Source organism: Sphaerodactylus townsendi, linkage group LG13 (assembly GCF_021028975.2).
Source record: "Sphaerodactylus townsendi isolate TG3544 linkage group LG13, MPM_Stown_v2.3, whole genome shotgun sequence".
Taxonomy (NCBI): Eukaryota; Metazoa; Chordata; class Lepidosauria; order Squamata; family Sphaerodactylidae; genus Sphaerodactylus; species Sphaerodactylus townsendi.
In genome coordinates, this window is record NC_059437.1 from 40,867,463 (window position 1) to 40,891,762 (window position 24,300).

At 51.3% G+C, this 24,300-nt stretch overlaps 1 protein-coding gene and 1 long non-coding RNA gene across 3 annotated transcripts in view; one reads left to right on the plus strand and one right to left on the minus strand.

Annotated features, from left to right (window-relative positions):
* Positions 1 to 2,795: 2,795 nt before the first annotated feature.
* TBX3 (T-box transcription factor 3) lies at positions 2,796 to 15,598 on the minus strand. Its single transcript, XM_048514386.1, has 7 exons — positions 15,207 to 15,598; positions 13,348 to 13,615; positions 12,027 to 12,173; positions 9,221 to 9,297; positions 7,075 to 7,232; positions 4,670 to 5,391; positions 2,796 to 3,387 (listed from the first exon to the last, which is right to left on the minus strand). Exons 1-7 carry the CDS (start codon positions 15,593 to 15,595, stop codon positions 2,935 to 2,937), a joined length of 2,214 nt encoding a protein of 737 aa, XP_048370343.1. The 5' UTR covers positions 15,596 to 15,598; the 3' UTR covers positions 2,796 to 2,934.
* A 1,687-nt stretch (positions 15,599 to 17,285) lies between these two features.
* The window catches only part of LOC125442750, a 43,747-nt gene continuing 36,732 nt past the window's right edge, over positions 17,286 to 24,300 (plus strand). The window contains exons 1-2 of one of the 2 annotated variants that reach the window (XR_007246031.1): positions 17,286 to 17,681; positions 22,753 to 23,063. This is a non-coding gene — a long non-coding RNA (uncharacterized LOC125442750). The remainder of the gene's footprint in view (positions 17,682 to 22,752; positions 23,064 to 24,300) is intronic. The other variant, XR_007246032.1, reaches the window with a different exon arrangement.

The window sequence follows — 24,300 nt, forward strand, 5'->3', positions numbered from 1 at the left end:
TTTTGAACAGTAGCCTTCACTGTTCCAAAAAAAAAAAAAAGCAAGGAAAGAACTTTCCTGATTCCCTCAATGGGTGGGAGGGGCGTTCATGGAGATGACGCTGGATAGGTTCGACTTTCCCCAGCCGGGCTCTTGTTTATCTCTGGGTGTCACAATTCAGAGACCTGGAAAAGGGCCTGGGTGTAACAACAACAACAACAACAATAAGGCACAAACCAACTGAGGCCGTCCCAGCGATAATCGGCGCCATCCCGAAAACACGAGGGCAGCCCTTGAAATATCTCCAAATCCGACAAAATTAACATCTGGCAGATTCCGAAGGCAGCCCTGCTGGGATCCGCAGGAATATTTGAACACTACGCCCGATATATTACAACTTCCTAGGCCTCTGGGTGAGGCTCGAACTGTAATGAAAAACCAACAAGCAGCTAAAGACCTGGCAGCTGTGACATTAAAAATAAGAATAATATCTGCAGCTGGCTCCGGTTGAATCGCATCGCCTGGACGCATTAAGAGACCTGGAGCGATTTCTCAAGACGGCTCTGGCGCGGTGACAGAGGGTCTTGAAGACTCTTATCTGTCCTTCCATTCGCAAGCTTGACCTTCAAAGGCCTGGCCGGGCAGCTCCAACGCAACCTGTTACTGAATTAGGAAGTCGAAGGAAGTTTGGCAGGCTAAGGTTTTTACATTTGCTCAACAGACACCCCCCCCCCCCCAATAATAAATATTGCAATTTGCAGAAAGGATAAAGTCGAGAGTTGGGGGTCGATTTTAGTACTTATGCATAACTTGGCATTTTTCAAAACAGCCATGTTGCCCGGATTTTTGCAGAGGAAAGCCAAAAAAAGTTGGGGAAGGAGGCGATTTTTCCTTTTTTTAAAAAAAAAAAGTCATCGAAGATACTTCCGTGAGGTTAAGGCTGCCATCCCCTACACGCTTCCTCGGGAGTAAAACCCATTGAATGCAGCATAGCAGTACAAAAAGTAATATTTAATTCAACTGTGTTCACTAGATTTCTGTGTCTGGTTGGCCATCCAGCTTCAAATAATCCATGTACAGCAAATGTGAGATTTTTATCCCTAGTCTTTGGCCATTTGATATCCCAACTTTGTTAATTCAACTATTATTAATTCAATTATTAGTTGGTGTTGTTACCAAACTTGCATGATAACGATAATAGCCATGGATTAAATCAAGTTCGAGCTTCCTTCTCCCTCCACCCCCACGTGCTCTTCAAAGGGAGGCAAAAATATTTATTTCCCTGTTAAAAGATACCAGCGCCCCCCTTTCACCTTCTATTCTAGCAAAGACTGAAATGTTGAGAACAGAAAGGTCCGGAAATATAATCGCCCACTGAATCACAACAGATTTTCCCCTTCCAGGCATATCAGGTGAGGCCCCAATGATATTTCAATAAAAACTTTTTTTTATTGAAATTTCAGTTATTTAAAAGAGTTTAGGGGGTGGGTGAGTGGGAAGTACAGGGGGAAGAAACCCTTAGAACTTTTCAAACAATTCCATAACACAAAATAGACCTTCATCTTTTTCCCCCCATCAGATCCACGGATACCGACTCATCTACCCCAAGCACAAGGGGATACCTTAGCAATAAAAACCCACTGGGAGAAAGGGTAAGTGGAGGAGAGAAATATATTGGCATACAGAGAATCGTGGGAAAGGGAGATCCTAGCTGCATGGATGCATTTTTCACAAACCCACTTGAGAAGTGTATTGGTGTTTAATCAACATATTTATTCAACCATTTCCACTGGGGGGGGCTACCACTTTCGAATGAGGGTGAGTCCCATAACCACCCTATTGTACAGTCCTGTTTTCCCTTCCACCCAGTAAAAATTGCTGTGTGTGTGTGCTGCATGCGTCCCCTCCCCCATAAAATCACAGTGAATTCAAATCAAACCAATATCAATGTAAACACTCCCCCAAGTCCCGTGATGTATTTTTGCTTCCTTTACAAGTTTGAATTCTTTTCGAGGGATCCAGATTTTGAAATGAACGCGACTTACAAACCAGAAAGAAGACAGCTGAAGTCCTTATTTACAGTCCTATATACAGTCTCAATAAATTAATTCTTTTAATTTCTAGTATTCATAGGCTGCCTATTTACAAGTTATCAGTTAATTACATAAATACTTTTATTAACAGTGCCCACTTTTCTTCTTCTTCGTAGCAATACGTTTTAAACTTTGTTATTGCATATAGGGGGGGGGGGAAAGGGAGGGGATTTCCAAAGTTCTAGAAGGAACCAAGGCCCTTTTAAAATAAAACCACCCAACCCCCTGTTCCCCTCCCTCATCTATATTTTAAATTGTTGCTACGGGAAGGAGTGGAGCATTTGAAAAGGGGAGGGAAATTTTCAAAAGAAAAAAAAATCGTTCCTGGGATTTTAAACAAGCATTTTTAAAAAAAAAACTCCAAAAGAAGACGATTTGGAACAGAGCATGCAAAGTCAGCGTCTGTGATTGACAGATGTCAGGAGATCAAAGGGCAACATCCTCCCCTTACAAGGATTGACAAGAAGGGGCGCTTTGGGGGGTGGTGGGGGTGGTTTTGCTTGTTAACCAACTGATATGCAAAGTCCCCTCTGTTATCCCAGCAAGATGCCAGCCAGCCTTTCTTCGGGCCTCCTGTCCTGTTGTTTTCTCCGCTCCTTATGTACACAGGGCAGGAACAACAGAAGAAACCCAGTCCGAGACCTCAGCTCCAGGCCTGAATCGGTGCCCGCCCCGTCGCTCCCCGCAATCCAAGTGGGACACCCCAGTCCGGTTCAGAATAGCAGCTTGTTCACCGCGACTCCCTCACCCCCCTCCCCTCCCCTCAATGTCACGCAGTCCGGAGTCTTGCAAGAGGGCCAAGAAAGAGATCCGGGCTTCAGAAGTGGGGGAGTTGGGGGTGGCGAGGAGGGGAGGGGGGCATCTAGGGCGACCCGCTCCTGGCTCTGTCCTGCTTGGATTCCAACCCGCTGACCAAGCGCTGGATGTTCTGCAGCTCGCTGGTGGCCTCCTTGTCCGAGCAGAGCTTGGGCGACAGCGACACGGAGCCCGAGGAGAGCGTGGACGAGCGGCTGTTGAGTTCCGAGCCGGAATCCAGGGCCCCCGAGGCCGGGCTGGAGGCGAGGGGGCCGCCTTTGCCTTCCCCTGCGACGCCCCCGCCGCCCACCAGGGAGGGCATGGCCGTGGTGAGCAGGCCGCTGCTGTCCGGCAGGGGGACCGGCATGGAGTAGGGGCTGTAGCGGAGCCGGGGGCGCACGGCGCTCAGGAACGGGTGTCGGTGCACCGAGTTGCTGGCTGCCGTCGAGGCCGCGGCGGCGGCCGCCATGTAGGTGTAGGGGTAAGGGAAGAGGCTTCCGAAGGGAGACATGGCCAAGCCCTGCAGGGAGAAAGGAAGCAGCAAAGGAGCGGTGGTCAGTCGGTGGCCGGGGAAAATCGCAGGCTCGGGGCCAGAATGCAGGCGGGGGTAAAGACCCGCCGGGATTAATACTCCCGCCCCCAACAAGGGAGTCTCAATGAAGATATCACGCCTGCGCACAACCCCCCCCCCTTCCAGGCACGCACACCCTTCCCGCAGATTCCCTGCCGCACGTGCGAAGCAGACCCGGCTCTGAATCCGCGAGCCGCGTTTCTCAGCCAGCCCCGTGTCATTCCCTGGCGCCGGGGCTGCAGAGTGGAGCCAAAACACCCGGCCTGCTTGGAGATTCCCGGCTCAGCCATCCATCTCTCGAGGTGCTGAGCACCGGGGGCTGCCATTCCGACCGCTGGACTCAACAGCTCGAGAGGGGAGGGGAAGCCGGGAAGGAGGGACGCTGTCTTTTCCAAAATAAAACAAATATCCCTCCGCGTTTAAAGCAAAGGAGAGGTTGGCTTGGCTCGGGACGAGAGAGGCTGGTAAGTTACAGGCGGTCAGAACGCAAGAGGAAGAGAATCTCAGCTGGAGGGCAGACGCCGGAGATTTTCCTGCTGGGTTTGCCTCTTCCTAAAATGCCCCTTATTTGGACTGTTGCTTGCCTATTAAACTAAACCAGATCTCCTCCGCGTGGAGTTTTATAGCCCAGGCGGACCTGCATTCCCATCTCTGCTCAGCCAAAGAATAATTTCACGCGTGACCTGCAGCTGAGTCTCCGCCTCTCTCAAGTCAGCCTGGAAGGGTTGTTGTAAGGATAGGCTGGCTTGTCTTGAATTCTGAGCAGGAAAATCCAGGATAAAACCGAGCTACAGAACCAACCATTCCCTGCCTAGGTCATTCTCCAGCTTGCACTGAGAAACTACCAAGCAGCAGGGAAAAAACTCATTTGCAGAATTGGGCTCGTTTCGGGCAAGGGAGGGGAGGTGACCTTCCTAAAATCTGGAATTGCGGAAGAGGCTTCACCGGACTGTTGTCAAAAGCTTTCCCGGCTGGAACCTGTTGAGGGTTTTCCAGGCTGTGTGGCCGCGGTCGGGTATTTTTTCCTCCTACCGTTGTACCAAATGACCAGACCGTGGTCACACACCCCGCAAAACCCAGTCTCTCTCTGGCTAGCCCTTCCCATCGCTGGGGGCTTGAATGGGAGAGCGGCATAATTACTCAGTCGTCGTCCCCCCCTTCCGCCCCTTGGCTCCTGTCTCCCGGGAGGAGGGGAGGGGAGGGGAGGGGCGGGTCAGAGGGCCATAAATACCTGCGAGGCCAGGACGTGCTGCTGCAGGTGAAAGGGCAGCGCCGCCGCTGCAGCCGCGGCCGCAGAAGCGCTGGACAGTCCTTGCGCCGCGGCCGCCGAGGCCATCACGGTGCTGTCCAGGCCGGTCACTCCCGCCGAGGCGCCCGAGACGGTGGCCAGCAGGGGGCCCATCCCGGCCATGCTGGAGAAAGCGCCCCCCATGGCGAACTGGCCGGGGTGCAGCAGCAGCGGGTGCCCGTTGGCCAGCGGGTTGAAGAACTGCTGCCCGGCCAGGCCCGGCGGGAAGGCCAGGCTGGACAAGTGTCCCTGGGCCAGGTGGCCGGCCGCGCTGTCCGTCTGCACCGTCAGGGGCGCGAAGGGCTCCTTGGCCAGGCTGCGGCAGTCCTCCCGCGGCGGCGGGGTCTTGACCTCTTCGGCCCCCAGGCTGCGGGTGCTGGACGAAATGGTGGCCGGACTGTGCCTGGAGTCCGGCCGCCCCCTGGAGCCGGACTCTCTGCTCCGGCCGCCGGCAGAGTCCGGAGGGTACAGCGAAGAAGGCTTCGAGGGGCTGTGCTTCTCCCGGGCCTCTCCCGACCCCCCTCCCGGGCCCGTTGCTGACGCGGCCGGGCTGCTGTTGAGGGTGCTGGCCGTGGTGGTGGTGGTGGTGATCTTGCCGGAGTCGCTGGCCTCGAGGGGGTCTTCTTTGCTTTCCGAGTCGCTCTCGCCGTCGCTGGGACACAAATCTGGCGAGCGAAGGGTGGGGGAGATGGGTGAGGAGCAAACTCGGAGGAGTTGGGAGGGGGGAGAAGCCCAGTTGCTCCTTTAGGACGTTCCCCCCCCCCCCGCTTAATCTGGAAGACCTTTAGAGCTGAACAGAACAGGAAATGACTCGTGCTATTGTGCCCCCCCCCCCTCCCTTCGCTGGCACACGCTTCCCAGCAGCCTCTTGCCTGGCCTGGAATACTCAGCGCTGCCAAATTTATGCAGACTTTAAAGGCTTGCTGGGTTTCTCGAGAGGGGGCCATCTGGAACAGCCAGGAGCTCCCACTGGGTCGGTCCTCCCTGCAGAACCTCTGATCTTCCCCCCTGAGAGAGGAAGCCCACCCTTCTGCTGGAAACCGTGCAGAATTTGGTGAGTTCCCCATCTCCAGCAGAGACGGGTCACCTCGCGAGGAGACACCAGACTGCACCCAAGTGCCTCTTTTCTTCCCTGATAAATCTTCAGTGGGGTAAGAGGAAAGGGAACCTTCACTTTCCAGGGTTTATTTATCGGCTGCTCTTGGAACAATTACTCTTCGTCAAGCGCATGGAAGTTTAGATCGAAGTCTGGCTTCTTTCTAACCTCGGATAGACTCTAAATCCATCATGCCCCCCATTTTTTATCCTCCCCCCCTTTCACATTGAAAGCTTTTGAGCAGCTGTGTCTCTCGAGAGACAGTCTCTCTCATACACACATCTAGAAAGCCAAACTCTTCCTTTTTTAAAAAAAAAAAATCCAAGTGAGTATAAAAATCAAATTAAACTCTGATATTCTGCCAGTATCGGGCGGGCTTCGAGTCATGCAGCCAAATGGCTTCGTTTCCACTGCAGCTCATTCATTCAATCGCAGGAGAACAGCAAGAAGCTCAAAAGCCAGGGCAACAAGCTTGGGCAGTCTTTGCTAGAAAGCCTCTGAGAGTGGGTGTCAGAATTTGTAGTAGGGGATTAGAATTTGAATTCACAACACAACAAAGGACTGCTAACATGTAATGCCGTGAAGCAATAACATAGTTGTTCGCACAGTAGCAAGGTAGTATTCTGAGATGCATCATACCACACAGTGGAACATATAAAGAAATTTCCTCCTGTCGTCTTCTTAATTGTGGAGATAAATGCAGGGTCCCAAGAAAGAAAGAAAGAAAGAAAGAAAGAAAGAAAGAAAGAAAGAAAGAAAGAAAGAAAGAAAGAAAGAAAGAAAGAAAGAAAGAAAGTTCTTTGCACTTTCCTAGAGGTATTGAGGGGGGCAGCGGAGAGAGGAGGAAGAAACTCTTCCTGAATTAGAAAAAAAGATCCCAATATGAATATTAATAGCGTGGTTGCAGTGTTGAACTTTTGCCCCGTGGTCTGTCTTTGCTCCTCTGCCTCAGCCAGCGCTGGCTGACTCTCTTCAAACCACAGAAGAAATATAGATTCAAGGCGGAAAGGCGAAAGTGGGATTTAAAATGTTTGGAGCCTTTTCAGCAAGCTCCTTTTGCAAAAATCACCGTTTTCTTTCTCTCTTTTCTTAAACCGTGTTATTATTTCTGTCCAGCCGAGCTCTTTCCAACCCAAAGGATGTGCCAAAAATGTAATAACCCAGAAGTTTAAAGAGAGAGCAGAGAGAGCAAAGGCGGGGAGGGGAGGTCTCCTGGTGCAAAGAAAACCTAGATCCACAGAGGGAGGCTCACCTTTCAGACTGGACGTGCCCACAGCAGAGATGGCAGGAGAGGTGGACTGGGCGAAGCACCTGAAAGCTGTTTGCTCGCTGGAGGACTCGTCTGAGGTCCCGTTTTCCTTTTTCTGCCTCTCATCATACACCCTCATCGACTGAAGAGTAAGCTGTTTTCTGGGTGCGGGGAGAGATTGGTGGGTTCAAAGGCAAAGCACACAAACTCCAAATGTTCATGGACTGCAATTCCCATCAGACTCCAAATGTTCATGGACTACAGTTTCCATCAGCCCCGGCCATGCTGGCAGGAGTTGATGGGAATTGTAGTCCATGAGCATCTGGTGAGCCACAGGTTGCAGACCCCTGCATTAGGGAAAGTTAGCTCCCTTGTACACCACTGGCTCCTAAGACAGCTGCACATGAGCGGTTGAGGATCAATTAGGGAGTTGAGGTATGAGCATCTGGTTTCTAACCCAAGGTGTACGCCAATCAAGTCCCGCAGATCACTTCTGAATAACAGTTACAAAAGGGTAGGCTGAGATCCACAACCTGTTTACTCAAGATTTGGCCCTTAAAAGTCAAGGGATCGCTACTGTCCGCACCAGGCTGCTGAAGACTGTGTTCATATTTTGTTTGTTGGTGCAAAACAGCATGTTTGCTTAAGAAGGTTCCAGTTTACTGTTTCGAGATGGGCTGGGGTGCTTCTCTTGGCCAAAGGAGGGGAGGCTTGTCCATTAAAACCAGCTGCATCAGACTGGTTTCTCAGTGATGGTGTTTAGGAAGAATGGGAAAGGCAAAACCCTCAGAGTGGGGTTGTGTCCATGTGTAGGACCTACCCAAAATCCACAGATAACTGGCTCTTTGTACACAAAAGACACACAATGCTCCCCCCCCCCATTTTCCCCTGATAATGACACCTGAAACAGATGCTCTTCAAATGGGAACAACTAAAAACTTCCCAAAGTTTGGTAAAGTTGGGGAGGTGGGTGATCGAATGTCAAGGATTAAAGGTGACAGTAAAATGCTATGATGCACCTAAAATATCAAGGTCTTCAATGTTGCAGGTGAATCTTGTTAACATCATAAGCTCACCAACAATTGATAGTGCTGTAAACAGTACCAGAGAAATGAGAAACCATCCTTTGAATCCAAGTTTTATTCTTGTTAAATGGGCCGAAGATTTTTGTCTGTTTCTCTCTGCCCCATCTGTTTCCCCTCTCCTACAAAGCACACGAAGTGCCACTTTGACCAAAGAAAAGCAACTTTTTTCAGCAGAAGTCAAGCTCCTGCCTAAAGCTAACCTGTTCACTCTCATTTGGGCAGAAACCCCCTGTAAAAACAATGAGACTTAGGCCCTTTCTGCACATGCAGAATAATGCACTTTCAATCCACTTTCGATGCACTTTGCAGCTGGATTTTACTGTGAGAAATAGCAAAATCCACTTGCAAACAATTGTGAAAGTGGATTGAAAGTGCTTTATTCTGCATTTGCGAAGGGGCCTTACTTCTAAGTAAGACTCGGCTAGAGGTCTCTTGGAAAGGTGCTTAATATTGTCTGGATGATACCCAGCTACCATGTAGCTGAATATTCTGCAAATGGCTCCCAAGAAGTATTCACACGGAAAGGGTGCCTTACATAATCACTTCCCAGTTCCCAGTGAAGAAGTTGCAAACTGTGTATTCTTATCCCCCCTCCCCTCACTCTGCCTGCTTTAAACTTCCCCCTTTCCTCCTGAAGTCACATTTGAAACCCAACACTTCATGTACAGGCGGCTTAAGATCAGGTTAGTACAACATCTGAGGAGGTCCCTTTACTGCCTCTCTTGCCCCATCTCTCCTCTCTCCCCTTTTCTGCTCCACATTTCTCATTGCAACGGGGTGCCAATTGCAAACACATGTCCGAGCCAATATCCTTGTTTGGAGAGAAGGTTTCTCCCTTGGGTGGCATAGAATACCACATTGGGCACTTGCAAACTACTTTTTCTTTTTTTAAAAAAAAAGACAGTTCCTAATTATGCTGGAACACATTTCTCCCCTCCCCCCACCCACACAACTGGCTGTTAACCAAAACACCTCGAAGGAAGACAGAGATTTTCAAACTGACCTCTGGACTGCTCCAACTGAGCGGCAAACCCCAAACAAACTGTGGGAATACAGCAACTCACCTTTTCTCCCTCCGCCCATTCCCTGTGTCACGAAAGCCTTTAGCAAACGGATTGTGATCGATTTTCAGCTGCGTTATCTATTTTTTAAAAAGAAAGAAAAAGAGGGGGCGGTTGTAAATGAGGGAGGATTATTTCTGTTCTAATCGTTCTACTTTAATTATAGTCAGTTCTAATCAATCTAATCAATTCCAGATAGACCATTTCCAAGTTTCTCTCTTTCCAAACCGAGGGCAGGCAATTCCAGCACTAATCAGTTCTAGTCTAAGGTAGATTGTTTCCAAGTCTCTCTCTTTCCAAATCAAGGGTAGGCAATTCCAGCAGGAAGTTTTCCTGAGTATTTCCAAGGAAATTAATGGCAACTATTTGAGAGAGCCCATTCCTTTCCATGAGGGCTTAGGAGAGATCCTGTGCCTCCAATTGAAAGAAAGAAAGAAAGAAAGAAAGAAAGAAAGAAAGAAAGAAAGAAAGAAAGAAAGAAAGAAAGAAAGAAAGAAAGAAAGAAAGAAAGAAAGAACCATGAGGGCTTAGGAGAGATCCCATGCCACCGAAAGAAAGAAAGAAACCCAGCCAACAGAATGCCTTTGCAAACGACAATCAGTGTTGCCTTCTTAGCATTTACAGCCAAACTTCCAGTTACCTCGGGGGCACCCATAAGCAGCCAAATGGACTAGTCAATTACACCACCGGGGCTGTTTGCTTTTGGCTTTCCTAAACCCCCGCCGAGGAATGAATGGAACGCGGCCCTGCCATCCATTAAAAGTTATGCTGCAGTTTAAACTCTTTACCTGCCATAACTAAACCGCAAAGGAATGGTGGTCACCCGCTCGCTATAATAAAATACTTTATGTAATTACCTTCAACAGTGATCGTGTTTGTGTATATATATGTAGGGCCTGGGTCGGTGGAGTGTGTGCCGCGGGGGCGGGGGCTAACTTAGAATATCCGGTGCAAAACATGCAGGCTTTTGAGCACGATCTAGGGGCCTTTTCAGGCTTTGGAGATCACGCTGAAAATATTCGCACCTCTCTGGTTTCCCGATTGACGTTATTGGGGAGGTGATTTGGGCCAAAGTCGAGCACTTGTAAGTTCCATGCAGATCCTTGCGGGGGGGGGGGGGGCAAGGCACCTGCTTAGTTATGAGATCACTGGAACAAGAAAGCTTTAACTCGCGGCCATGGGGGGGGGCGGGGGAGGGTTTTGCTGGTGGCCAGAAGGTGGGAAATGGATCCGCAAATGGAAATGGAAAAAAAAAAGGGGGGGGGGTGGAAGTTGGACCCAAACGTTGGGAATTTTCTAAGCCAATTTCAAAGCGTTATCCCGGGTTTTGGAGCATGCTGCCTTTCCGGATAGAGTCATTTCATTTTTTTAATTATTATTATTGCTTCTTTTCCTTGTTCTCCAGTCCGTCCGCTTTCGAAAGGGCTGGAGGGTCCGAGAAGCCGGAGTCAGCCTTTCGGTTTGCAGCTAGCGCGAGGCGGCCCGATCAGGGTCAAGCCATTACATGCGAATTGCCCGGCAAAGTACTTAATGAATCCGACTGGGGCCGCCTAGGTGAGGGCCAGGAATGCGGGTTCTGACCTTTGCGAGAGATCGCCGGCGATAATGCGGAGGGCGAGGGCCCTTCGCTTGAATTACAGCGCGCCTTGACGCGTAAATTTCACGGCAATCAGACTGGCGCGTTCTCGTTTGGACTGGGCTAGGCTTGGGGGGGGGGCGTGCCAGAGAAGGGGGTAGCAGTCCATGCACGGGAGGCACACCGCCACTACTCTTCTGGAAAGCTGCAGGGTGTTTGCAAATGCACTTCGGAACAAGCTCAGGCTGCAGGCCCCCAACGGGCCTTGATTTGCTGAAGAAGGGGGAAGCCACCAACCCCCACTCCAAAGCAAGCAACATTTACTTTGCTAAGTCAGCTTTTTCCCTTTCCCACCTTCTGGATTCCGAACACAGAAGTACTTAAAAGTCACTACAACGGAGTGTAGTTCACTACAACTACAACGGAGGGTAGTTTTCTAATCAGCCTGGCTGCAACATAACAAATCCAACTAATCGTAATAATAAACAACACCTTTCAGAGTCCACCCTGCAGCTTCCATTTGACCAGCCTTTACAAATCAGGCGAATGGGGGGGGGGGGATTCATGCCCCAAAGTTCTCTTATTTACAGCAACCGAAAGAGCCAGAGACCACCTTTTGGGAGTCTTGAATTCATTTCCATAAATTCCCCCATTGGCCGGGGTCCCACCATAGTGGCAGCCTCCTATAAACATGATTATGAAAATAATTGGGCGTAGGTTGGTGGGGGGGGGGTGTTAAAAAATTCTTTCCCTTCTCACTCTCTTCAGGGTTAGTCCAGCTTTTCTGGTCAAAGGCTATCAGACTGAGCTCTTGGGTGTATCCCCGCTCCCCAAGACCCCATTAAAGAATCCAAAGCCTATTAATAAAAACACTGTGGAATTGAGGGGGTGGGTGGGTTGAAATATAATAAGAAACAGATTTTTGGTTTGGTTGCCAGCGTAGTATCGATGAAAGACAGAAAATCCGCAGGCAGGGGCCCAAGACTGCAAAATCTAACCTATCTTCACCCTCTCATTACACACACACCCCCTTCTCTTAAACACTAGCCATCAGGAGGATTTTAATGTCTCCTTTTCAGATGATTTTGCAAGCAGTCAAGGGAAAAGTGGAAAAGGGGAGGGGGTTGAGGTTGTGGCCCAAATGTTGGGAATTTTCTAAGCCAATTTCATCCGGGGCTCAAGCATACTCCCCCCCTCCCCCTAAAATTATCCTCTGTCTCTTAATCCAATTACCTTATCGTTCTGGTATGCGGTAACCGCGATGAATTCGTTCTCCGGGAAAACGTAAGTGCGGAAGGTGCTATAAGGCAGTTTCAGAATGTCGTTGGCTCGGACGATGTGGAACCGGGGCTGGTACTTGTGCATGGAGTTCAAGATAGTCTGCAAAGGTGGGGGGGGGGAGAGGGGAGAGAGGAGCAGGGAGACCCGGTCAGAAGCAAACCTTTCCTTTTCCACCTCAACTAGAGCTCCCACTGGCAAGCAGGCCGCCCTTCCCAGCTGCCAGCCATCTTACAAAGCCTTTGCTTGGAAATGTTTGGCGCTGAGAGGAAACGGCTCCCCCTCCTCGAAACAACAAAGCGCCTTCCTGCAGCTCCCGAAAATCGGCCCTAAGCTGATCTTGGGATATGTAAATATCGCCAGATCGCTCCACCAGGACCTGGAAGCTGGCAGGCCTCGCAGGAAGAGACTGAAGTTCGGCAAACGCCTGTTGTTAGTCGGCTACACTCTTCCCCTTTTTCTCCCGAAGAAAACAGTATCGATCTGGCTGCCGTGCTTATGACTGGAGTGTTTGCTTTGCAGCTGCATTTGCTGACAGTAAATAGCCGAGGCGAGGGGATCAGTTAATGGAGCCCACTGGCGGCCTGAGCTCTCGATTCCCTTCAAAAGACTTGCCGGGATTTCAGAGCGGTGAGGGGAGGGAATCGACTGAAACCCAAGCAGTCCCACTTCGTGGAGTTCGCCTAAATTCTTCTTTCCTTGCCCCCACCCCTCTGTTTTTCCCTCCTTTTGCCCCTACTCACAAACAACGTCTATTCCGCTGTTGCAGTTGGCTTATGGCCACTGGAGTACAGTAAATAAAAAATTATCCTCTACCCTGCATTTTAAACCGAATGCGAATTCTGCCAGTTTAGAGAGGAAATTGACCTCTAAGACTTCACTTTCCTAAGTTTGCTAAGGCTATTGAGAGTTTTTGAGAGGAACCTTTCTGGCTACCTAGGAAAAGGCATGCTTACACACACACACACACACTCACACACACAATCACACACACACACAAAGAAACTAACAACGCGCCAGCATGCCATTTTAGTCTGTCCTTCCTTTTTTAAAATCAGAAATTTTTGAAGCTAAAAAAACAGGTCAGGGCCCTGGCTAAACTGGATCACAGGCTCTGGCTGCATGCCTCAACTTCAGGGTATACCTGGTTACTTTCCGAAGTCCCTAAGTCTGTATGTTTCCCCCTCCCCTTGCAAAGAAAAGTAAGGAAATAAGGGAGCAAAACAAAGGGAAACCGCCCGACCCGAGTTGGTTTAAAAAAATGCAAAGCACTCACAAATCCGTGTTTGTCCGAAATGTTATTGGTAAGTTTCAGCTTGTGGAACGTGACCACTTTCGACATCCACTGCTCGCCCGTCGCGGGGCTATCCGGATGGATATACATTCTCTTTGGCATTTCGGGGTCGGCTTTCCCGGCCACCATCCACCGGGAATTGTGGAATTTATATCTACAATCGTCCGCCGCCACAATGTCCATCAGCAAAATGTATTTGGCCTTTTTATCCAGCCCTGTGCACCTCACTTTAAATGGTGGGAACATTCGCCTAGCAGACAGACGAGACAGGCGGAGGAGAAGAGAGAACAACCAAGGCGAAGAGTTTAGTGAAATATAGCAACCGTGACCCCGAGCAATTCAGGTGCAAGTTGCTCTGCAGAAATACATTGTTTTCATGCTTTTATTCCCCTCCCCCCACACACGCTTTTAATAAAGGTTATCTTAATAATCTAGATTGGTTAAATCGTCTAGATTTAATCATCTAGAATTCCAGGTTGATTCTCTGGATTGGAAAAAACAGAAGAAAACATGGCCTTGTTGGAATGAAGGCATCAATATCTATGTATGCCTACGTAGACCCCATAGTCTTTCATGCCACAGTACGCCAAATAAGGTCCCTAATCCACAAATATAGGAGGACCCAGGAACCCGCCCCCAGTTCTTGAAGATAATCTCCAAACTGCAAGGGGTCTTTGTCGAAGCAGACTTTTGCGAGAATCCAACCCTAGGGAGTCCAGAAAACATGCCGCGCTCGCACACAACACACTGGAGTTAACAACTAACATACAAATGAGATCACAAAACAGTATACAATAACATCTGGACTCTTGCTGGGAAACCTAAGGCCACAACCCTCCCCCTTTCTTGACACTTTCTCTACTACTACAGCAATCGCATTAAAGAAATAGAAAGTTCTGCTTTGAATTGCAAGCAGGGCTCGAGAAGCATTTCTGGGGGTGGCTATTTGTTCCCAAATGCGGGCACGAGAGGTAGCAATTGCAATTAACTGCCAGTCAGGTCGTTTCTAATTGCAGAGGTGTGCGAGGGGAAAAATATATATATACCTGGTTTCTTAGCCCCATCTCCCGCCATTGCTCTCTGAAAGAACTGCGAACTTCTTTTTATGGCGGGGCAAAAGCGCTCGGTCCTATTGTCAAATTACGATTAATTGCGTTAAATAGTCACACAATATTGGGGCCTACCTATAGACAAGCGAACTCAACCCGTTGCTAAAACGCTGAGATCCAAAAGGCATTTGTGTCGGTGGGTTGGGGAACCTCCCCCCCTCCCCTAGAAAGTAAAAAGCCTGCGGCCCAACAGTACGATTAACTGTCGGCGGAAATAAATTGAACAGATCCGCTCAAAGCAGAAAATCGTCTGCCAGAGTCCTGGTACACCTACCTCTAGATCTCCCACTCATTTCAAAGGGGCTTACTCTCCGGTAAGCCGCCAGAGGATCACAGCCTGTTGCCCTTCAAGCATTTCGAGCAAAATCTCAACCACGCCGAGGCAGATCTGGATTCAGCGCAAAGATAAATGGAACTTGTGCTCCTACGAGGCAGTGTGCCCGCGTGTACAAGCAAATACGGAAATGCCCGTTTACACGCATGGCAAGCAGGCGTCCTTCGGATATGACCAGTGACTTAGTAGCGCCTTTTGCTAGTACCTTCAGTTCTCAAACTATTCCCACCATTTCAAATGAATCAATGTTATGATTATTCCTTTCCACTCCCCCCGCCTTTCTTTTGGTAACTGCGGACTGTTTGGAAATCTGCTCAAGAACAAGCAGCAGCAGGAGGAGGAAGAGAGAGGGGTACAGATTCCCCCTCCCCCCAAGACCCCCCAAGACCTCTCCTTACCTTCCAGATTTGGTGATCACCATCTCGGTGCCTCGTTTGTGGAACTGCTCCCAAAGCTCCTTGGCTTCCAGGTGGACTTTGGGGTCGTCTTCCACCTCTTCCTCCGGCTCGAGGGTTTTCAAAGGCCTCAGGTGGGCCGCCGCTTGGTGTCCCAAGGAAGAGAAGGGGATGCCGGAGTCCCCCGCCCCGACTAGCTGATCCATAATCGGTTTGGCCAAAGCCCCGGGCAGGGAGAGAGCCCCGTTGGGGGGCAAAGCCAGAGCCGGGAAGAAAGGAGGCTGGTGCCCCAGCACGGCGCTCATGGCGAAGTCCGGTGCCCGGTGAGGTAGAAAGGGGTGGTAAGCCATGCTTGTCCCAGGGATCACGGGCTCTCTCATGGAGATGTTCATCCAACTGCCTCCCTTTGGCGAGGTCTCCGAGCGGCCGGGATCTGTCCTGAGTCTCGGAGCGGCCTTTAACAGCTCATCCTGGGGCTACAGTTCACAGCGGAAGGAAGGAAGGAAGGAAGGACGGGGAAAGGGGGTCGTCAGAAAAGGAGAGGAGCCACCGGAGGGGGTGTGAGCTGCAGGGCGACCCACGCGGCCATCAGGCAGCCCACGGCACCGACTCGAAGCTGGGAAGCATCTTCACCCGGAACTGGGGCGCTTCTTCCTCTCGCTTGGGAGCTCCTTCCAGCTTTGGCAGGGACCGTAGAGACGTGGGCAGGAAAGCCCCCCCCCCCAATTCAGCCGCTAGTTCTGCTAAAAGGCGAGGGCGGAGAGAAGGGGCGACAGGAGGCGAAGGTGGTGCAGGTAGATCTGCTTCGGGCAGGCAGGCAGGCAGGCCGGTCTCCTCCGGTGACCTCTCGCGTGGCAGACGTGGGAATAGACGGGGAACGGGGCGAGCTCCCCTCCCCACCCCCTCCCGCGGCTGTCCCACCTTCCTTTGTATTTCCAACACCAAAGAGGAAAGGTGGAGTGAATGTACACACAGCGCGGGAGAGAGGGAGGGAGGGGGGGAAGGAAGGAAGGAAGAGAAAGGGAGGGAGGGAGGGAGGGAAAGAAACTCTTGATTTTTTTTTCAAAAAAAAAGGGAGAAAGAATCCTGTTTTAATCAGGCTTCTCGCGATTCGCAGCGCCCAGAAAAAGTTGCGGAGGGAAAAAAAATGAGGCTTCCGTTTTCCCCTCCCCCTCCCCCGCGCGCCTCTGCCAAAGTTTGATCCCGACCAGCCTCTTCCCTCGTCTTCTCCTCCGGCGTCTTCTTCGCAGTCCTCCTCTCTTCCCACTCTTCGTTTCTTCTTCGATGCCTGGAGTTTTTTTTCTCTCTTGGAAAAAAATGCGGGTTCCCCCCCCCCCTCGCCCCCCGCTTTATGAACGGCGGCGCTGGGTAGCCGGGCGGCCGGGCGCTGCGTTCCGCTCTGGCTCAGCTCCGGCGCGGGAGAGGCAGAGGCGGAGGCGGCGGAGAGGAAGCGAGCGCGGCAGCAGCCGCGGCGGCGCAGGGGCTCCCGGAGCAGGCAGGCAGCGCTGGCGGCCGAGGTTCCCCGGGGTGAGTGTGTGTGTCTGAGCTTGGCTGCCTCGCTGCACCGGATTGTATGGATGTGTTGTGGGGTTGCAGGGCAGCTGCGGCATACTTGATTGGCTCTTTGACGCTTTCGGACCAATTGTGTGGCTCCATAGGCGTGGTTTTGACAGGTCGAGCGGAGGGGGACAGAGGCGAGTTATAAAAAGAAGGTGTCGGAAACTGTAACGCTGCAGCAAAGCATCCCCACCGCTCGGTGCCGTGCGAAGATGTCAACATGATCAGAGGGGGGGGGGAGGGAGGGAGGGCGGAGAGAGGGGGCGAGGAGCAAACACTGGCGAGGCCAGGCGCCAGCCAGAGAGATTGGGCGGGGGGGGGGCAGGTGCAAGGCCCGGAGCTGCCTCTAGGGGGCTTCGGAGAGGCGCGTTCGCCTGCGACTCGGCTCCCGAGCGTCAGCCCAGCCGCCAAGGAAGGGGATGGGGGTGGGGAATCGATCCTCGTTCTCTCTCGCTGACCCGGCTTGGGACATTTTCAATTTGGACTTCTCCGCAGCCGCTCTGAGCCAGGTTTTCATTTCATCGCCTTCTCTCTCCCCGTTCATTGGCAGGGAAAGATAAAAGGACGCGCGGGGGGGGGGAGGGGGAGGCATGTAGGGTGTGTGGGGGGGGGGCTCGATCGGCTCCCAGCTTCCCCTCCGGGTGCACAACGCACTGCCCTTTCACCCACCCACCCACAGAGAGAGAGAGAGAGAGAGAGAGAGAGAGAGAGAGAGAGAGAGATTTCCAAATTTCTCTCTCCTCCAAATCTCAGGCTTGGAGGCCGTTTCTGTCTGCTCGATCTATTCCAAGCAACGTCTCTCCCCCACCCCCCACCATACCCACGCACTCCTCTCTCCTCTTGCTTTATTCGAGGAGGTTGCAGAAGCGGGGAAGCAGGGGCTGGAGGAGCAAGCACAAGCACGCGTTACTACCGGCTTGCGTGAGTATTTGGGGAGGGGGAAAGGGGGCTCCTACTATCGCTGAAATCAACGATGCGCGGTCGGATGTGCTTATAGACGCGGGCTGCAGGGGTTTTGCGGACGGCCATAAAAAGAAATCCCCCCACCTCGGCAGATTCACAAGGGGATTGAAGTGGGTAGCTAGGCAGGTGAAATGTGGAGTCAGATGACTGGATAAAGGTCTATCCGCGGCTACTATCAGTACGCTGCTGCTGAATCGCTGGGGTCAAAGGTGCCCAGGGAAGATACCCAGCGCAGGTTTCTGGAGGCGCCTGCAAAACCACTGTGGGAAACAGGACGCTGGACAGATGGACCTTTGATCTGGTCCGGACCGGCTGGGAGGCTCTTACTTTTGTATGCAGATGATGGGCAGATAGAGAGGCAGTCGCAGGCACCGTCTGCAGCGACTGCGTAATGATCGCGGAATGCGTGACACCTCGGCTGGGCGTTTGCAAATCATCTGCATCCACAATGAAGTGTAGTTAACGCGTTTAGGAGTAGACAGTTGGACGGATTCGCAGGATCGCTGCACGTCTGTCTTGCTCTCCCAGTGTCTCAGCAACCTCTCCCGACCGTTTCAGTCCACCTCCCCCACGCCCCCATCTGCAAAGCTGACTATCTCTCCCACCCCCGCCCTCACCTTCTCACTTGGTTGGAGAAAGGGCGAAGGGCTGGGGTTGTCGCAACTTGCTGCGGGGGGGGGGGGGGGGGAAGGGGAGGGGCGGGAGGATCCGGGCTATCTCTCTCCAAAATCGCCTTTATGGCCCGCCTGGGGCCTGCAGTCTCCTTCCCTCGCCCTCCTGTATTCTTTCTTCTCGGTTTTTTAATCGGCTCTGGGATCAGAGGTGCCTCCTCGCCGTCTGTTTGTTTGTTGAGAGAGCGTTTGAAAAGCAAACTGTGAAATCCCACTGACTGTCTGAAGGGACCTTGTCTGTGTTTTCAGAGGAAGAAGGGGCTTGAGCAAGGGGAGGGGAGAAAAAACTGAAGGGGGAAATGGGGTTTTTTTGGGGGGGGGGAGGAGGAGACATCGCCCCGTGCTCTGGCGCCTAATGAGTTGCACTCATAATTCACACCTCCACTTTCCTGGGGCGAAGACCCAAGCATTGGGGGAACTGTTTTTTGGGGTTGGGGGGGGGGAGGGAGCTCGAGGCTGGAAGATAGAGACGGGGGGGGGAAGGGCCCCGTTGCCCAAAGGGGCAAAAAGTGAGGAGGAAGCATTTGCCTGTAAGTAGACCTAGTCTCCCCTCTTGGCTCTCCGCCCACCCCCCGTTTTCTCCCCTTCTCCGCTGGGTTATCATAAAGAGCTGGATCCGGTCTGATCTGCCTGGAAGTTAGCAGTACATGGGAGGGCGCAAAGCACATGGGCGAACGTCTCATGTTCAGGGGCGTGTGTGTTTGGTGAGCGGTCCGAAATTGTCCGGGATGTTTTGGTATGAGCGAGTGGGGGGGGGCGGAGCAGCTGAGGGGCGCTAGTCTAAAGAGTTTGTGCCAATATACGCATAATAGCCAGAGGGGGTGATTAATACCGAGGAAGTTGGATTTTTGAAAACTACCCAGAGAAAAGCAGAGAGAGAGAGAGAGAGAGCTTGCCCCTTCCGCACATGCAGAATAATGCACATTCAATTCACTTTCACAATTGTTTGAAAGTGGATTGTGCTGTTCCGCACAGTAAAATCCAGTTTCAAAGTGCATTGAAAGTGGATTGAAAGTGCATTTTTCTGCATGTGTGGAAGAGGCCAGAGAGAGAGAGCGCAGACAGTTTAGATTTCTTCAACAGGTTTTGGTGCGCTACTGGCCACCTCATCAGATAGAACCGTAGAATCATAGAGTTGGAAGAGACCCCAAGGGCCATCAAGTCCAACCCCCTGCAAAGCAGGAACACAGAATCAAAGCACTCCTGGCAGATGAGATGGCCATCCAGCCTCTCTTTAAAAACTTCCAAGGAAGGAGGCTCCACCACACACACTCCGAGCTAGATACACGTATTGCCATCCAAACACACACCAAGTCTGAAGGAGAAAGCACTTGGAGCGCTCTCTCTGCCTCCCGCTGGCGTGGTGGGTGGGGTTAGCTGCCAGGCTTTGTAATTTGAAAATAAATGCAATATGTCATCTGCGCAGGGAAGGTTCATCTCTGGCATCTGATGAAGCGGGACAAAGAGAAGCGGTTGGAGCCCCAAGACAGGCCTCAGACGCTCACTTGAGCAGCGGGAGAGGGGTCGGACAAAAAGTCCCCGGGATGAAGCCGTCCCTAGTTTTTAAGGCGACAGAGCATTGCTGCAGGGTATGCCAAGAAAACTGATTTGCGGGTGTGAGCGTCAGCATGTGCAGATGAATGTACGAACCCGAATGCAAAGAAGGATTACATAGACCATTTTTTTCGTGGAGGGGGGGGGGCGAGCTTCCCCCTCCGTTTGCTCCTCTCCCCTTCCTGCCAGAGATAAAGGGGACTGTGTTGGCAAGGGAGCGAGTGTGTAAGAAGAGGGAGGCCGGCTTGGGGCATCGAAATGCAGGCCAGAGAGAAAGGGGGGGGGAGGGGAATATCTAACGTGATTAGCTTCTCCAACATGGCCTTTTTGACGCACATGGTTAAGAGCGCTTGGCGCCAGGCGGGTGAGATCCGTGTATAAACTAGTGTCTAGGATCACTCTGCATTGACCAAAACAAATACTCTTCCCTCTTGAGCTGGTTCCGGGGTGGGGGGAAGGAGAAGAGGCCTGGCTGACAAGGAGGCTTTTTTTCAAAGACTGTAGAGGGAAGGCAAGGGTCAAAGGATAGACTCCCTCGGCGTTAATCCCAAAGATTTGTAAGGAAGAAGGAAGACCGTGCAGTCTTGTGCAGATGTACTGAATGGTGGACCCCACTGAAGACAGTTGTGACTTAACTTCTGAAAAAAACATGTATAGGCATCACTATGCACTGCTATGTGTACTTACCCAGGAGTAAATCCCATTAAACAGTGATTTTTGCCCTATTAGGTGATGGTAGAGGAAAGTACGGTCAAGCAGCAATCACATATTGTTGGGTTTCCAAGGCAAGAGACATTTAGATGTGGTTTGTCATTGATAACCCAGCCTTGTGACAGTCCCCTTCCGCACACGCAGAATAATGCACTTTCAATTCACTTTCAATATACTTTGCAGTTGGATTTTACTGTGCGGAATAGCAAAATCCCCTTTCAAACAATTGTGAAGGTGGATTGAATGTGCATTATTCGGCATATGTGGAAAGGGCCTCAGACTTTCTTGGTGGTCTCCCATCCAAATGCCAACCAGGGTTGATTTGAGATTTGAGAAGTCTGGCTATCCAAGACCCCTTCCACATGTACAGAATAATGCACTTTCAATTCACATTCACAATGTTTTGAACATGGATTTTGCTATTCTGCACAGTAAAATCCAGCTGCGAAGTGCATTGAAAGTGGATTGGAAGTGCATCATTCTGCATGTGAGGAAGGGGCCCAAGTCAGGCCCGTTAGGGGTAGTCTGAACTTACACCCCTTTCATTCTGGTTTCAGAGATGAGGTGATGCTCCCACAGCTTGGTTTAGAAAACAGACCAAGCTGCTGGGGGGGAGGCGCAACAACACCCCGCTCCCTCAACCGGCTCCACTTGTGATCCCAACTTGGCCCAAGCCTGCTAAATCAACAAGGAAGAGCCTGGAGGCATTTTCATGAGAGCTAAAAATGGTACTGCAGGAGTCCAGGAGGCTCTCTGGTTATCCTGAGCTCCAAAAACAAAGCACTCTTTGTCTACCAGAGAAGCAGTGGTGCGCCTTTGGGAGACACTCGGGCAAGATTCGAACATGTGCCTGCTTTGCTTGGCCTGTTCTAGATGTGCGAGCAAACTCCAGGCATTTTCATTTCACGCAATCCCCTGCGTGTTAACTCAGAAGTCTGCATCAGAGTGGTCTCAGGATTCTACTCTCGGATAACTCTGCCCCAGCTTCATCCTTTAACTGTGGCCTGCACCTACAACTCCTACCCACACTGAACCAAGATTATCTCATTGAAATAGAGCAGGTTTATTCCTGAGTAAATTCAGAAGAGTGCTCTGGGAGCGGGGGTCTTCCATTTGAAAAACAACTTTTGGATACTGGTTCTGGTGGGTTTTCTGGGCTGTGTGGCCGAGGTCTGGTGGATTCCCACCAGTACCAGTTGAATCTGGCTGTGAAAGCCTTCGACAAAACTTTTGGATAATTCAAGAGTTCGGGGACTATATTCAGAAGAAGATGGGTTTGGATTTGTTCCCTACTTTTCTCTCCTGTAAGGTGGCTTACAAACACCTTTTCCTTCCTCTAAAAACAAACAAACTGAACACACCTCCCCCTCCCCCCTCCCACACACAGATGTGAAAGGCTCAGTGGACGGTGACCTGGAGTATGACTCATGTCCACCCCATAGAGTTTTCAAGGCTAGAGACGTTTGGGAGTGGTTAGCCAAAGCCTGCCGTAGTGGCCAGGCCCAAACAGGCTTCATGTGGAGGAGTGAGGAATCGAACCCTCTTTTTCAGATCAGAGCCAGCGGCTTCTCACCACTACAGCAGGCCAGCTTTTGAAAAGTAATATTTACATATGTCCAATTTCAAAGGGGCGTAAAAGGGCGGAAGTAACGTGGGAAACGTGTCTCTGGTCATCTGCCGCCTGCAGCCTGGAAAGGGGGCGGGAAGGTTGTAGAACTTTCTGACTGTGACAGATTTCCTGACGGTGCAGTTCATTGAACTTGGCCGCAACCCGCAGAAATCAGGCCGGAAGCAGCCAAATCCAGCCTCCCCAGAAAAGTCAAAACACTGAACCGTTTCCGACCGAAAGCCTTGTCTGAGCCTTCATAACCCGTCTGGCTCCGCTATTTACAAATGTCCTCCCCTTTTCTTCTCCCGTATCCATGAGTAAATATACCTTACCAGGGTAAGGATACAATTCAGTGTATCCGACAAAGTGGCGTGTGGCCCAGTGAAGCTTAATATCCCAACACAAATGCGGGACTTTTGAAGGTGACGCAACACCGGGTTTGTAACTTTTTTCCCCTGGGTTTTGTTTTTTTGTTTGCTTACAGTTTGACAAGAAGCCGCCGGCCTGCACACATTTCCCGAGCTCTCGGGACCGTCTGAATAAACCAGGGGCTGTGCCCGGCTTTGCGCTTCCTTGGGAGTAAATTCCGCCGGACAAAAGAGGGCTGTGAACTCGCCTCGCGCCCCTGCAAGTTCAAACTCCCCAAGGTTTGGTGGATTCAGTGCTGCGCGTTGGAGCCGCTGCCCTAATGGCAGGCAAACTTCCGCCCCGCTCGGAGTGACCTGCCAGACGAAGCCCCTTGGAGACTCGTATTCTGAATGGAGGCCGCAGTAATCTAGGATCAAAAGCAGGAAGGTGCGAAACTCTCTTTGTGTCTCCGCGGCCGCCTCGCCCCCCCACCCTCCCGCGTGTGATAAATCTACACTGGCGCCGACTGCGCGCTGGATGATTAATTTGCAAGCAAACAGAACCAAACTGAAAAAAAAAAAGAAAAAAGGAAAGGCCCCGATGGCCAGCCATCTGAGTTAAATATTGGCCAGCGCTCCCAGCTACTTGCTGGCCCGTCGCAGGCTGTGGGGGGTGGGGGGTGGGGGAGAGGCGCGGAAGATCCACATCAACATATCTAAAGGAGGGAGCCTGTCTGGGGCCGGGCGGGGTAGCCCGAAAGATAAGCCTGGCCTTTCCCTCCCTATCTCTTTGGAGCCTCCAGCCAAGCCGGCTCGGCTCTTCAAAGGCCCACTCCAAAGCGTCTTTCTCAACCGTCTCTGGCTACAGGGGCTAACCTCTGGGGTGGGGACAGCCATAAAACTGATGCCCCCCCTTTGCTACATGCTTGGAAGTGCCACTGGGGGTGGCGATTCGCCAGCGCCAGCTAGATCCTCCGGATTCTGAACGCCTAGCACCTCGGGTTGCCAACAGACCTGGAGGGTTTTTTAAAAAAAGGAGAGGAGTGTGGAATGGCCCCCTGACGGTTTTGGTAACAGGAAGGAAAATGAGTACAGGGTCAATAACACCCCCTTACGCCTCTATGATAGGGACAGGACATTTTGTTCCCTCTAGGCAAGTTTTCCTAAGGGAGATCCTAAAAAGGGGCTGTTGGGGATACCTTTCCTTTTGGCCAAGAGCTTTCTAAGGGCAGTATTCCCTGGTAATGGAATGGGGATACGGGGAAAACGTTTAATAGATCGGGGATCGGCTAAACCGGTGAGTTCCATTGGACTAAGATTATCAATGGGTCATGCTGAGCACCCTGGCGAACACAGTGGTGCTGCTATTTTATGCTGTTTTACGATGATGCACTGTTTTACATCTTGTAACCCGCCTCGGCCAGAAAGGAGGACTATGTATGAATCAAATAAATAAAAGAAGATGGAGCAATTAATTAAGAGGCACGTTAAGAAAGGATTTCACCACCCCCTTGGTCTTCCAGGACATGGCCGGTTGTTGTATTTTGGTTCAGGAAGAAATGTTCCTCTGGATTTGGCTAGTGCCCTTAAGGAAAAAGTTCCCTCTGCATGACGTGGTTTGGCTCACTTGCAGGAGCCACCTGGAGCGCTGAAGCAGAACGATTTCCTGCACTGTGCGACACTGA